Source organism: Mirounga leonina, unplaced genomic scaffold, assembly GCF_011800145.1.
Source record: "Mirounga leonina isolate KUSES-001 unplaced genomic scaffold, KU_Mleo_1.0 Mir_151, whole genome shotgun sequence".
NCBI lineage: Eukaryota > Metazoa > Chordata > Mammalia > Carnivora > Phocidae > Mirounga > Mirounga leonina.
The window spans coordinates 78,805,878-78,821,973 of record NW_023270377.1 but is presented as its reverse complement, the minus strand read 5'-3'; the positions used below and the strand labels follow the sequence as shown (position 1 = coordinate 78,821,973).

The 16,096-nt window shown below is 35.6% G+C and overlaps 1 protein-coding gene across 2 annotated transcripts in view; it reads right to left on the bottom strand.

Annotated features, from left to right (window-relative positions):
- Positions 1–2,744: 2,744 nt before the first annotated feature.
- MMADHC (metabolism of cobalamin associated D) overlaps positions 2,745–16,096 on the bottom strand; it is a 45,168-nt gene continuing 31,816 nt past the window's right edge. The window contains exons 4-8 of one of the 2 annotated variants that reach the window (XM_035008067.1): positions 10,519–10,736; positions 7,484–7,589; positions 6,841–6,971; positions 3,987–4,073; positions 2,745–3,245 (exon numbers count right to left, since the gene is read on the bottom strand). In XM_035008067.1, the coding sequence (XP_034863958.1) occupies positions 3,051–3,245; positions 3,987–4,073; positions 6,841–6,971; positions 7,484–7,589; positions 10,519–10,736 (737 nt within the window). In that variant the 3' untranslated portion in view covers positions 2,745–3,050. The remainder of the gene's footprint in view (positions 3,246–3,986; positions 4,074–6,840; positions 6,972–7,483; positions 7,590–10,518; positions 10,737–16,096) is intronic. The other variant, XM_035008068.1, reaches the window with a different exon arrangement.

Here is a 16,096-nt window from a genome sequence, read left to right as displayed (position 1 = left end):
ATGACCTGAGCTGAAGGCAGATGCTTAACAACTGAGCCACCCAGGCACCCCAGGTCACTCTTAATGTAGCCTTCATTTTTGTTTCCTATACCTCAATACAGAAAATCCACTATTATATCCTGCTCTTATTTCCTTAGATGCCTCTTTATTAGTTTCAAATACTAATGGTTTTAACACTGACAGCACACCTGAAGCACCTGGGAAACTTTAAAAAATACTGATGCCCAGGCCTCATCAAGCTAATAAAATCAGTCTGTGGGTGTGGGGGCCAAATCCTCAGCATATTTAAATGTCTTCCCAGGTAATTCAAATGTACAAATAGAGTTGAGGACCACTGAAGGAGAATGTGCATTCAGTAGTTCTCAACTGGTGACAGGCTTGTTGCAATAAATTTAGGACACTTTGTTAAATTTTTTTTCAGGTAAACATTCCAGCCCCCCTCCTCCCCAATGTCTTCAGATATTTTGCCATGACCAGGGGTTGCTATTGGCATCTAGAGAGTAGAGGCCAAGGATGCTGCTAAACAGCATACAATGCACAGGACAACTTCCACAACACTTACCAGCTTCAAAATGTCCACAGTGTAGAGGTAGATAAATCCTGCTTTGGAGTAACATGAGAACCAGTTATAAGAAGAGGAAACAGAATTGGAACTAAAAGCAGAATTCTGTTTAAATATAAGGATTATATTGATGTTACAACTGACAGAAGTCCACAAAAAGGAGTTTTATACTTGAAGCCAGAGAACTGCTGTTTGAAGTGTAGTATCTATAATTGAATTTTTTAGATAGGTTTCAGTACATTTTCAAAGAAATTCAAAGCATGCAGAGTTCAATAGAATGAAATTTGAAGTTTATGAAATGTGGAAGCAGTATTTTACTAGTTAACCTGAAAGTTCTTTCAGTTTAAATTCTGCAACTCTTTGATAATGATCACAAAGAGCCAAAATAGAAATATTTTTATATATTATGTACATACACATATATGTACATATTATTTATGTATGCATATATACATACTCATATATATAGATTTGATTCCACTGTGTATGTGTGTATGGATGTGTATATGTATATATACACACACACTGGAATCAAACCAAATTCCAGTCCTGGGTCTTAAGACTAGCTGTGTAACCTACTGCATGCTCCTAGGTCTCCCATTTTGTCCTCTATAAAATGAGGGATGTAGGTCAGATGACCTGAATGATCCCTTTCCAGAGTTAACTTCTGTACAATAATTCCTAAGTTCTTGTCAAAATACAAATTTCACAATAAAACCTATTTCTCAGTGACAGGTCGAAATTCATTTCAATGGCTCAACCTTATTTTAAAACATAGCAAATTTATGTTTAGGATGGATAATTTTATGTAGGATTTCTTTATGGAGTCCTGAATAAGTGAATATGAGAAAACTTTTCTTACTAAAGTACATAATAATGAACTACTTTCTACTATTTATCAGTAAGAGTCCCTTGGATTATATTTCCTGAACCTGAATCTTGCCATAACATTTGAAAAAATATTTTAACTGGCAATTACTGCTTCTCATGTTGTTTCTGGTTCAGTTAATGATAAAGGAGCCCTGCCATCATGTACCCTAGCACACATACAATAATACATAGCCATTTTTGGGACTAAGTATCCCTTTCAACCAGTAGATGGCACTTCAGAATTGTTAAAGCCAATGTTGAAATTTCAAGGGAACATGGCTCAAACAATGAGGCAAGGTAGGGAATGCCTGGATAAACAATATGCACAGTGGAAACAGTGAGAGTGCTAAAAGACCATGGACCAAATAATTTTTTTTTTTGTGGGAGCTGTCCTTTGCATTGTAGGATGTTTAACAGCATCCCTGGCCTCGACCTACTAGATGCCTAAAGTACCACCCCTTTTACTCTGCCCCACGTTGTCACAAAAGTGTCTCCAGACATTGCTAAATTTCCTGTGGGGCAAAACTGTCCCAAGTCAGAACAACTGAGAAAGCAAAAAATATACAGATTTATAATTATACACAGTAAGAACTGAGTGCTCTCACACTGCTGAGTGAACAGAAGCCAGACATAAGAGCAGGAGATCAGGATAGTGGTTACCCTTGGGAGGGACAGTGAAGGGAGAAGTGCCGGTAACGTTCTGTCTTGATCTGGGTGCTGCTTACATGGATGAAAATTTATTGAGCCCTTATGATACTTTCCACATATATAATCCCATATTGCTTTGTAGTTTGAATGAAAACTTTGCACCCATTACTCTTTGAATCATTAAACAACACTTAGCTACATGTTAACTAAGTAGGGTTTTAAATCATCTCCATGTGTTCCTTTTAAAAATAGTCACTTAACTAAAAAATACAGGAAAAATCCACTTCATTTGGTAGAAGTTACTTGTTCTTCTGAGATTCCTACTGGCAAGAGTCTCACAAACCTAAGATGATTCTTTGTAAAGTATCATAGTTTCTATCTCTTACTAAAATGGAGAAATATGATTTAGCAGCTGAGGCACTGTTTTGTCAAAATAACCTATATTTATCTGCCTCAATCCAGGAGTTAAGGATTCTTTTTTTAGTATGTGTAAGAATGAGATTCACATTCTTTAAAGATGTAGTAGTATCCTTTTCTTTTCTGGCCCAAACACTACTTCAAAGTAATACATGCTACCACAACACTTAACAAAGAAAATTTAAAGCTACATTGAATCTAGAATTCTCGATTGCATTTATTTTAAAAATATTGCAATGAAAAAACACAGATCCAAATGTGTGATTTATTTTGAGAAAAATAAAACAGGTTTTTCCAATAAAGGGAAGAAATTACAATGAAATCATGTCCTGATTACATGTTAACTACCACATTTTATACAATGTGGATGTGATCAACATGTATTTAAACATTTATTTGAGATTTAAAAATCACATACCATTTGCCAATGCTGTAAATCCATAAAGGTAGAAATAAATACCTAAAAATAAATTTTAAAAACTGAAGCTTCTGACAGTGTTTATAGATCAACCCAAATGGTACAAATAGTACAGCCAATAAATTGACATTACTGTTAGTTTCCACCTAATTTCTTCATAATATGGCTGTCTGGTGTTGCATTAGTGAAGATACTTCCTACAACCACATGGGTACCCCAGAGCCTATGACGAATCACTTTACAGCAGCCAAGATCATCCACAGAGAATCCTAAATGTCGATAGCGTTCATCTGTTTCAAAAAGAGTGTTGTTTGTATATGGTCCAAAAAACTGGAAGAAATAAAAGTCACATTCATTAGCAAGAAACACAATGATGTAATAGTTTTTATGTAAACATGAACACATACCTATTTTAATACTTAAAATATTTAAAAAATCAAGAAATAAAAAGGGCAGTTTAGGTACTGCATGTGACCAAACACTTCTGCTTCATCCAATACCTGTGCTTCTGGAAATGTGAAACCAATAATCCTAGCAAATTACATGTTAGCCAGAACCAAACGCTTTTACTTGACTTGGAAAGGAATAGTCTATATTCCTATCTTAAGATACAAAGAACTTCATTATTATTTGTAACTGAAAGCTACAACCAGAATTTAAAATGTGACCACAATAGTGGTTCTTATTTTCTTCAAAATATAATGTCAGAAACATACTGCCTGGAAGTTAACATTTATAAATATTTCTTTTTAGAATTAAGAAAATATGGGTGTTAAAAGTTTTCTTCCTTAAACTATGATTGCTAATTTGTAACTACCAAATTCATTAATGTAAAAGTATTTACTAGTGAGGATGAAGAATAATAAAGACAAAAACTTAATTTTAAGTGATGGTGGTCCCTCAAAGGTTGTAAATGGAACAGACTCAAACTGGTACTTCTTTGGGCAGAGTTGTAAGGTTTAAAAACTCTTTTAATTAATGATAACTTTGGTAGAAACAGATCATTTAACAGTTTTATAATAAAACATTCCTACTTCAAATTAATCTGGTTTTCAAAATGTAATTACTCACTGCCAAACCAGATGATGGGTCAATAAAGTCAGCCCAATAGCCTTCAGCTCGAAGAGCATAGCAAATTTCCTTAGCACCATTAATGAACTGCATAGAAAAAGACAAAAATAACATAGATAGCATCCTTACAGATTGTTGAAAAATAAAAATTTTAAATCTTTTGCTTCAGATAGAGAACTCAAGATTAATTAGAAAATACAACTAATGATAAATCCGATATAGTCTTATTTTTGCCAGTCCCAAAATTAATGGTTCATTTAACACTTTCGTTTCCTTCAGAAAGTCTAAATTGTGTATTTTTTCTTCTAAATTATTTCCTATTTTAGGAACAATTTCTAATCAGTTCTGTGCTATTAACTCCCAAATTTGCCACGAATTAGAAAATATAGTTACTATTTTTGTATTATAAAAATAAGGTAAGGGAAAAGGTATGAACCATTCATTCATTTGAATGTTTAAAAATGTATTTGTCAAAAACACATCCATCCATGACACATAATTTTTACTATATACCCTCTATTTTTTTGTACAGTACATAATTATTACAGACCATATATCTGTATCACCTATTCAAAATCTTGGTCTCACCATCCTACTTTGTAATTCCTATGATGTTCTTACTAGGTTTATCAGAAGTCTAAGCAGTGAAAAAGACAGTAAAAATTATTAAGACCAGATTAGAGTGTTAAAAAAAGGACAAACCATAAATGTTTAAAAGCACTTCTGGCCATAATAGAATAACAGCTATCAAACTTGCAATCTGCTGAAAGCTGTAAATCAGACTAAAACATATGAGGCAACGGTTTTAAATCTTGAACAGTAGTCAGACAAACTGTAATCCTGGAGAGAAGGGCAACAAATTAGGTGATCCCCATTATTTGTTCTAGCTCTCTGTCTGGAACACTGTTTGTCACAGGGCAAAGGAGAAGATTCCAAGCAAAGTGATGGTGTCACTAAGCGAAGGAGGTAGAAAGCAAGAGTTTTGCTGAAGCATCTGGAATTTGTGGGTTGGGGTACTGGAAGAGAGATGCACAGAGTAATTCACCCTGGGTCAGTAGCCAAGGGTGGAGTTGTGCACTCCCAAGGCAAAATTTCTTGAAGAATCGGCCTCACAGAGAGTGCCAACTGGCGTCTGAGGGCTCAAGGGTGTTACCAGAGGTTGGTGCAGTGCTAGGTAACATGGATTTCTGGCCCACATAGAGTGTTAAGACCTCACTGAGAATGTCTGGCATTTAGTGGAGATCCCCAAAAGTTTAAGCTTGAGGAGGATGGGCCAGTTAGCAACTTGTAGCCTGAAGGCCAAATCCAGGCTGGGTGCCTGTATGTGTAAATATGGTTTCACTGGAATATATCCATGTCTGTTCGTTCATATACTGTCTATGGTTGCTTTAACAATATGAGGGTAGAGTTGAGTAGTTGAGACCCTATAACCTATTAAGCCTAAGAATTTACTATGTGGCTCTTTAGCAGGAATCAGCAAACTTGTTCCTGCAGAGAGGAAACAAATTAATTTACTTTTTCCCAGCACTTTCTTATGAAATAATGAAAAACATTAGTATTATATTCTTTACATTATTTCATACTTAATATTTACACTTACTGTTGAATTTCATTAATCCTCTTAATTCAGAAACCAACTGAATATGGTCTAAAAGTCATTAGAAAATATATCAATTTAATGAACAGAAACAAAACTACAAGGAGAACAAAACAATACAAATGTTGGTAAAAGTTTAAGTATTTCTCTTAAGATTTCAACAGCAAACACTGACATCTGGTGGGAAAAAAATAGATTTAAACTACAGAACATATAAAATCTACTGATAGTAAACTATAGGTGGTTCTAAAAAAAATCACTAACATATCTAAAATAGAAAAATTTTCCCACAGGGGAAAAAAAACAGCTTTAGTCATTGTAAAATTAAAAACAATTATGACATTTCAAAACCCTGAAATTGGTTATAAAAAACTGACAATTATACTGGGGTCAGTATCAAATGAGGTTCAGAATCCAACTCATTAGAAACTAGGACCAATAATGCAATGCACATTTGAGAGCATTCTAATGACTAAATGATAGCAATTTGTATAAATATTAGGAAATAGGTAAACAGAAAATGTTTGAGTTACTGCCTAAATTTCAACTCTCTAAATTCAGATCTCTTCAAAATCAGACCGTTCTTATGCCTCTCTGTAACTTATTAACCAGCACGAAACTTGCTTATGATCATGACTACATGAAATTTACTAGTAAAGTTATATGTGGGACATTTTAGTATAAAGTCATTATCCTAAGAGATTCTGTTCAGTATATAAATTATAATTTACAAATGAAAAGAACCATATATCTAATCCTAAAGAAAATATAAAAAAAATTGCTAATATCATCTTATGTGGAAATTAGTAAAGGGAATTTTTTCAAATATAGTTAGCTAAAAAGCAAAGGACAGGGAAAAACTGTGGGTATATAAGACATTACTGTACTGTACACTGAAAATTATTCCAGTCTTCAAGGAATAAACCATAACACTTTTTACTTGACTTGCTTTAAAGAAAGTAAGTGATGGGTATGAAGAGTTAATTTTACTTTTTTGCCATTTTTATTTCTCTGTATGTATTTCTCAAATTCAAAAAAAAGTTGAAAGTACTGGACAGAATCTAAGTTTTTCGAAGATACTAAAACAAAACAAAAGATGGCATTTTTATTCTCAGAAAAGATGTTAAAGTCCTTTAGTACTGAAATACATTAGCAGAGAATTAATAAACACTAAAAAGATACCCATCATTTTAAAATGTTGGTTCACTGGTATTTAAATATCATAAAATTTAAATTGTCAGCAATGGAAAGAATTACCTTTTCTAAAAGCATTTCTCTTTCATTTTCTACCTCTTCACTCCAAACAGTCATATCATTCTTAGTTTTCTGTGTTATAGTCAGAATCATTAGTTTGTTGGTAGCTCCTTCTGGAAACAGTGACTCAAAATCTATAAATAAGAATAAAAATTCCAGGGAGAAAATGTTTTATATACTGCTTCTTTTAAAAGGAAAAAAAAAAGTACTTCTTTAGAAAAATGATGATTAAGTTATTGTGGGACCATGTTAGGTTGATAAATACATACTATTTTTGAAAAAGAATTTGAAGTCTTGTTGAACTGAAATACTGCTGTCAACAATTCTGAAGAGCAAGTAAGGTTACCTGTTATTGGTCTTGTAATTTTCAAATAAAGTTTATTATTAAAATTTTCTCAGTATTATGTATTAGTTCATGAAATTATAGCTATAAATAATCACCCAGAAGTTGAAGGATTTCAGGGGAAAAGTCTACAGCTGTCAGGGTACATCTGAAAGACCTTACCTTGGCCATGTAATCTTTTCTGGCCAGACATATTAAAATATTAAGTTACAAAGTACTGCAATTCCTATGGAGTCCATTATTTAACATATTAGAAAACTAGTGACATATACAGATAGTGTAAATGTATGAAGCACACTATACCTCTTCGCAGCAATTCTGGGCATGTCTGGATTGCACACTCTACTTTGGCATTTTCAAAGTAAGTTTCTGCACTGTTGATTTCTTGTTCAACAGGTGCATTACTACCCTAAGAAGAATAAGATATATAAATAAAAGCTGGAGTTCAAATAAAATACCTGATCTGTTATAAACTTGTATTCCCTGAAAAGTTTTTAAAAATAATTAACTGGTGGTGGGGTAATATTTAAAAACTTCAAAATGAACATATAAATATGCTAATATTCTAAGACTTGATATGAACAGAAGTTGGCTAAGAAACTAAAATGCCATGACAATTCTTACAATGTCACCTTTTCTGATATTTTGATATCTACTTATCCTTTCTTTTGTTTTGTAAAATGGCGATAATCACACTAACTTACAAAATAACATGCTTAAATATACAGCCTCTTCTACAGGACGAGTTTAGAAGCTTCTATTCAACTGAAATTTATAGGGCACCTACTATACATCAGACACTATGACAAGAGCAGCCCCCCAATGGTAAAAAATCCAGCCTTCACTCTTAGGTTTAAATGAGTGAGTAGAAGAAAAATAGCATGAACAAATAAATGTAATCCAATATGAAAAGTGCTACAGAGTTACGAAGAAGTCTTCTGGCAGCAGGGGAAAATCAGGAAAAGGTTGAAATTGTATTTGAACTACAAGTTAATTAACGTGTATGTGTGGTATGTAAAGAATAGGAAGAAAGGAGGTTAGAAACTCAGGAGGAAAAACAGCCCACCAAGAGATAGAAACAGTGCAAGCACATTCAGCGGTCAAAGAGAATGATACAATAAAACACATCAAACCAACCAAAAAGGTATACTGTGATTTGAGTGCAGAGGGAGTAGCAGGAGATGAAGTGGTAAAGGGATCAAAATTGTGGAAAGTCATTTATGCCACATTAAGAAATTCTGACTTTAGTCTATAAACAATAAAGAATAGCAAGATCAGATACAAAAAGATAATGCTAGTATTACTGTGCAGGCAATAGACCAGTAACAACAGCCAATATTTACTGATCACAGTGTATTTAAGTGTTTTATGTACATTTTCCCATTTAATCCTCATAGCAACTTTGCAGGCTAGGTATTATTATCCCCCATTTTACATATAAAGAAACAGGCTCAAAATATTAAGTAGCTTTCTCAAGGTCACAAAATTAAGTAAAAAGCAGACCTAACCTTTGAAGCAAGATTTATCCTAGCTTCACAGTCCATCTTGCTATAACGCCTCTAAGAATTGAGGAGAGATATGGAGGCCTTGAACGCTGGCTTTATTAGTGGGAAGTGAAAGGACACAAATAATTTAAAAGTTACTTCAGAGATGGAAGAAATTAAATTTTGTCACTCTCTATGGGGATATGATGGAGAGAGGAGCCCAGTTTGGCAGTATAATTTTTGTCTTGGGACAGTGGGAGAATGACTAAATCACTTATGCTATTGATAACACAGGAGTAAGGACAGGTTTTGAGGCGTGGGGAACCTAAGTATGAGACATATAAAGTCTAGGGAATTTTAAGACATTCAGATAATGATGTTTGGCAGGCAGACAGAAATATAGAATCAGAAATGTCAGAAACTGAAAAAGGAAGCCAAGGCATTAAGTGACCAGGGAATAATTCAAGTAAGATGGACAGAAACACATGGGAAATAACATAATTGGCAGACAGGAGGAGACAAGAAGACAGAGAAGGAATTATTGGAGATAAAATGTCAGGGGAGGTCAACTGTCTCCAAATGTTAGGTTATCTGATATAAACCATAACTATGAGGGGCTGTTGCTATAAATATTATGGCTTTGATAAAATCAGCCTGAAACTATGTAGAAATTCAGAAAATGGTACAGATTAGGGGTTTGACAGAAACTCTGAATTGCATGTAACTTTCCATTTGGGTGAGCAACATCAGTTTATTTTATTTATTCATTTGAGAGAGAGAGAGCGCACACATGAGCAAGAGCAGTCAGAGGAAGAAGCAGACTCCCTGCTGAACCAGAGAGCATGACGCGGGGCTTGATCCCAGGACCCTGAGATCATGACCTGAGCTGAAGGCAGACGCTTAACCAACTGAGCCACCCAGGCATGCTCCCCACTCCCCCACCCTTTTAAAGTAAGCTCTTTGCCCAATGTGGGGCCTGAGCTCACAGACTCCAAATCAAGAGTAGCATGCTTTACTGACTGAGCCAGCCAGGCACCCCTGCAATACCAGTTTAAGGACTCATTACAAACAAAACAAAAACCACCATCAACAACAAAAACCTATTTATAGATCTTTTTTAGTTACTATATCTGAAGAATTTCAGAGATCTCAAAATTTTAAGTTTTAAATGCCTAGAGGAATGTAAAACTAGTTGGAGTTTGTTCCACATAAAAATTACACTGTTTATAAAAGTGAAAAACAATCTAAATTTTTAGCAATAGATATTAAGTTATATTTGAAATAGGCAGTTATTGAACAATGTATTTTTGAAGAACTATTTACCTACAAGAGATTGTTATCTAAAGTAAAAAAAGAAAAGGGGGGGCACCTGGGTGGCTCAGGTCATAATCTCAGGGTTCTAGGATGGTACCCCGAGTCAGACTCTCTGATCGGTGGGGAGTGTGCTTCTCCCTCTCCCTCTGTGTGCTTGCTTTCTTTCTCTCTAATAAATAAAATCTTAAAAAAAAAAGTTAAAAAAAAATTAGAGGCACCTGGGTGGTACAGTTGGTTAAACATCTGCCCTCTGCTCAGGTCATGGTCCTGGGGTCCTAGGATTGAGCCCCATGTCAGGCTCCCTGCTCAGGGTGGGGAGCCTGTGTCTCCTTCTCCTTCTGCCCACCCCCTAGCTCCTCTTCCTGGGCTCTCTAATCCACGAAGAAAATCCTTTGAAAAAAATTATATAGAACAATGCCAAGTTTTTAAAAGCTATATATGTTGTTTTTGAATATGTTGGAATTAAGATTTTAAAAAAATTTTTCAAGTAATATGCTCACAATGATCAGAAAAACAGAATAAATGATATTCACAATTTACCTGAAATTCATTCACATACTGTGCCATCACAAACTCGTGTCTTTCAGTTGATAAAGGTTCTGCTAGAACATCAGGTAAAGTTTTATGAACCTGGCTTTTCTTCTGTGATGTGGTCCCATTGAGATGACAGTCAAAACCTATGTTCCCAGGAAGCTGAAATCTCTGATCCTGAGGTCCAAATGGTCCCATAGTTTCATCAGGCCATACTGTTCGAGAGCCTGAAGAGGAACAACAAAATTTTCTCCAATAGTCAAGTGCATTGGACTGAAAGAATATTCTTCTAATTAGGTATTTTTTACAAAACCAACAGATCTTTGAAATTCGCTTTCTTGTGTGAATATAAATTAGTTTTATGTCATTTAAAAAAAGATCAAAGTAACCAGTTTCTGGCTCAAAGGTAAGTCCATTATAAGGAGAAAGATATAATAAAGTACAGTAATCCATGTTATGTAATGCCTGATAGTCATTAAAAAGAATATAGTAAATTTTGGAAGGAGCCTGGGACGATAGCAGAGTAGGAGAATCCTAAGTACACCTCGTTAACACAAACACCTAGGTAACAACCACATCAGTGCAACTAACCCAGGAATCTGGGTTAATCATAGAGAAGAGGCCAATCAGAAAGGATAGGAGGGGCAGAGACACAGTTCGAAACCAAACTACCCAGCAAGACTAACCACAAACAGGAGGGAGAAGCAAAGAGAAGGGAGAGGAAAAGACCCCATACCAGGTACCCCAGACATGAGGGACCCCCACTGAAAAGACAAGTCCCCATAACATCTGGCTTTGAAAATCAGTGGGGCTTAGCTTCAAAGGTTTTTAGTGGGTTTAGCTCTGGGAGAGCCAGAGGGTGATAGGAAACTGCGTCCCCACCCTTAAAAAGAGAGCATAACAAACAATCCCACCTAAATACAGCATAGAAGCAGAAGTTTGAAAAGTGCCTGGGGTATACATGAAGGAGTTTTTTTTTTTTTTTTTACTAATCTCAATCTGTATTGAGAAGAATCTGTGTTGGAGAAGCAAGGATCTGTAGGAAACTTCTCCAAGAACAACAGAGCTGGCAGGTGCAATTTCTCTCCCTCCCACCTCGGCCTAGATACCCAGACATTTGTGGAACCAATGTGAACACTTTCCACATAGCTTGCTAACACTGTGCACTCACTCCTGCATTCTCCTGTTGAATCACTCCATTCAAGAAGCCCCACTGGGCATGAGTCCCTGCAAAGCAGCTCCAGCCAGGTCTCATCTTACAAGCAGCCCTGATAGGGAACACTATCACTCCAAAATAACTCTTGCCCTGGGGAGTGGGGAAGATAATCACACACACCTGTCTGACTGCAGCACCAGCAGACTGACTTGGACAGACATCTGATCTCTTGGCCCCACTAATCAACAAAGCCTCTCAAATGAAAGACAGAGATAGTGCCCTGCACTTCTGTGCAATTGCAGCCCCTGCTAATGGGCTGAAGGCAGGCATCTGGACTGATTACTGATACTGTTCAACTATAAGCCCTTCCCCCTGCCCCAAATAGGCCCTTAACAGCATAGGGACCAGACCCTGCTCACAATAAGCAAAATGGACATTTGGAGCTGACTGGACTGAAGGCAAATGTGGCTAACCCACAACAGTATGGTGCACAAAATTCATATAAAAGTCACCCCTCAGGTGCTTGGTTCTGGAGAAGAGGGGACAGTGTGCTACAGGGCACCACAGGACCTCTTCTTCATACAGCCACTACTTTCAAGATCAAGAGATGTATCTTACTTTCTAAATAAGTAGGGAAAAACACAGAGAAACAAAATGAGGAGAAAGAGGAATATGTCCCAAATGAAATACCAAGCAAAAGAGCTAAATGAAATATAGATAATATGCCTGATGAGAAAAGAGTGGAGGATCTTAGTGAGAACTTCAACAAAGAGATAAAAATATAAAAAGAACTAGTCAGAGATGTACTCAATGACTAAAATAAAAAATATACTACAGGGATTGAACAGCACATTTGAGAAGGTAGACGAATGGATCAACGACTGGGAAGACAGGGTAATGGAAAGCAACCACGCTGAACAGGAGAGAGAAAACGGGAACTCAGCAACACCACAAGTGTAATAACAGTCATATTACAGAGATCCCAGAAAGAGAAGAGAAAAGGGGGCAGAAAATTTATTTGAAGAAATAACAGCTGAAAACCTTCTAAACCTGAGGCAGGAAATACATATCTAGATCCAGGAGACACAGAGAGCCACCAACAAAATCAACCCAAAAGAGTCCACACTAAAACACATAATACTTAAAATGGAAAGAAGAGTGATAGAGAACTTTTAAAGCAGTAAGAGAAAAGAGAGCAGTCACACACAAGGGAAATCCCATAAGGCTATCATCTGATTTCTAAGCAGAAACACTGCAGGCCAGAAGGGAGTGGCATGATATATTCAAAGTGCTGAAAAGAAAAAACCTGCAACCAAGAATACTCTAAACAGCATGGCTATCATTCGGAACAGAAGGAGCGATAAAAGTTTCCCAAACAAGAGAAAAAGAGTTCACCACCATTAAGTCAGGCTTAACAACTGTAAATACTTTTGTACCCAACATGAGAGCAACTACATACATAAAACAACTATTAACAGACAAGGAAGAAGCTGACAGTAGTACAATAGTAGAGGACTTTACACCCCCCCACTTATATCAACGGATATAATATTCAAAACATTCCATGAAAAACAGAATATACATTCTTTACAGGGGCACATGGAACATTCTCCAGAATAGATCACATGATAGGCTACAAAACAAGTCTCAATAAATTTGAAATGACTGAAATCATATCATGCATCTTTCCCCACCACAACACTGAAACTAGAAATTAAGTATAAAAAGAAATCTGGAAAGAATACAAATACATGGAAGCTAAATAAAATGCTACTGAACAATGAATGAATACGTCAACCAAGAAATCAAAGAGGAAATAAAAATACATGGAGACAAATCAAAATGAAAACACAATAGTCAAAAATCTTGGGATTCCTCAAAACCTGTACTAAGAGAAAGGATTATAGCAATACAGGCCCATCTCAAGAAGCAAGAAAAATCTCAAATAACCTAAACTTACACCTAAAGAAGCTAAAAAAACCCCAAAAACCCAAAAGCCAAGAGAAAGAGGGAAAGAATGAAAAGTAGAGCAAAAATAAATAAAACAGGGACCAAAAAACAAACAAACAAACAAAAAAACCCCACCCAAAACCCAAAAACAATGAAACCAGGAGCTGGTTCTTTGAAAAGGTCAACCAAATTGATAAACCTTCACTCAGACTCATCAAAGAAAGAAGACAAAATTAGAAATGGAGGAGAAATAACAACTGACACCATAGAAACATAAGGATTATAAGAGAATATTAGGAAAAATTATATGCCAACAATTTGGACAACCTACAAGAAATGAATAAATTCCTAGACACATAACCTTCCAAAACTGAATCCAGAAGAAATAGAAAATTTGAATAGACTACTGATTCAATGTCATTGCTAGTAATCAATCAAAAAACTCCCTTTGCTCATTTCTTGTTTTTTAAAGATTTAGTTGAGAGAGCAAGCGAGCATGAGAGAAAGCAGGGGAGGGGTAGAGGGGGGAGGAAGAGAATCTCAAGCAGATTCCCCAGAGTGTTGAGCCTGATGCAGGGCTCGATCTCACTATTCTGAGACCATGACCTGAGCCGAAACCAAGAGTTGGAAGCTTAAACGACTGAGCCACCTAGGCGCCCCTTTGCTTGTTTGTTTCTTAAATTCCACATGAGTGAAATCATGTTATTTATCTTTATTTCACTTAGGATAATACTCTCTAGCTCCATCCATGTCATTGCAAATATCAAGATTTCACTTTTTTATGACTAATCATCTTTATCAATTCATCAGTTGATGGACATTTGGGCTGTTTCCATAATTTAACTACTGTAGATAAGGCTGCTATAAACGCTGAGATGCATGTGTCACTTTGAATTAGTATTTTTGTATTCTTTTAGGTAAATACTTAGTAGTGCACTTGTTGGAAAAAATATGTATGTACACACACAGATACACATTCACACATATATACACACACACACAGAAATCTGTTGCATTTCTATACATTTTAGAAGTAGCAGAAAGAGAAATTGAGAAAACAAAATCCCATTTACAATTGCATCAAAAAGAATAAAATACCTGGGAATATACTTAACCAAGGAGGTGAAAGACAACCTAACTCTGAAAACTATAAAATACTGATTAAAGAATTGAAGATACCACAAACAAATGGAAAGATATGTGATACTCACGGACTGGGAGAACCAATATTGTTAAAAATGTCCATACTACCCAAAGCAATCTACAGATTTAATGCAATTCCTATCAAAACACCAACAGCATTTTTCATAGAACTAGAACAAATAATCCTAAACTTCATATGGAACCACAAAAGACCCTGAATAGCCAAAACAATCTTGAGAAAGAAGAACAAAGCTGGAAATATCACAATCCCAGATTTTAAGATACATTACAAAGCTGTAGTAATCAAAACAGTATGGCACCGGCACAAAAACAGACACACTGATCAATGGAACAGAATAGAGAGTCCAGAAATAAACCCACACTTTTATGGTCAATTAATCTACAACAAAGGCAACATTATGTAATGGGAGAAAGACAGTCTTAAATAGTGACAATTACATGCAAAAGTAATGAAACTGCACCACTTTCTTACACCATACACAGAATAAACTCAAAATGGATTAAAGATCTCAATGTGAGACTTGAAACCATAAAACTCTTAGAAGAAAACAGGCAGTAATCTCTTTGACCTCAGCTGTAGAAACATTTTTCTAGATACCCTTTGGCAAGGGAAACAAAAGCAATATTAAACTATTGGACTATATCAAAACAAAAAGGTTTTTCGTACAGTGAATAAAACTATCAACAAAACAAAAAGACTACAAACCAAAAAGGCAGCCTACTAAATGGGAGAAGATACTTGCAAATGGTATTTCTGATAAGGGGTTAATACCCAATATATAAAAAGAACTTCTGTAACTTAACATCAACCCCTTCTACCCCAATAATCAAATTTAAAAAATGGGCAGAAGATATGAACATTTTCTCTGAAGAAGACAAAAGGATGGGTCAAAAGACACATGAAAAGATGCTCAACATCACTAATCATCAGGGAAATGCAAATCAAAACCACAATGAAATATCACCTTGTACCTGTCAGAATGGCTAAAATCAAAAACCGAAGAAATAACAAATTTGGTGAGGATGTGGAGAAAAAGGAACCCTTGTGCACTACTGATGAGAATGCAAGCTGGTTCGGCCATGGTGGAAAACAGTATGGAGTTTCCTCAGAAAATAAAAAAAAAGAATTAGCATATAGCAATTCCACTATTGGGTATTTAACCAAAGAAAACAAAAACACTAATTTGAAAAGAAATATGTACCCCTATGCTCATTGCAGTATTTATAATAGCTAAGATATGGAAGCAACCCAAGTGTTTACTGATAGATGAATGGATAAAGAGAATGTGGCATATGTGTGTGTACACACACACACAG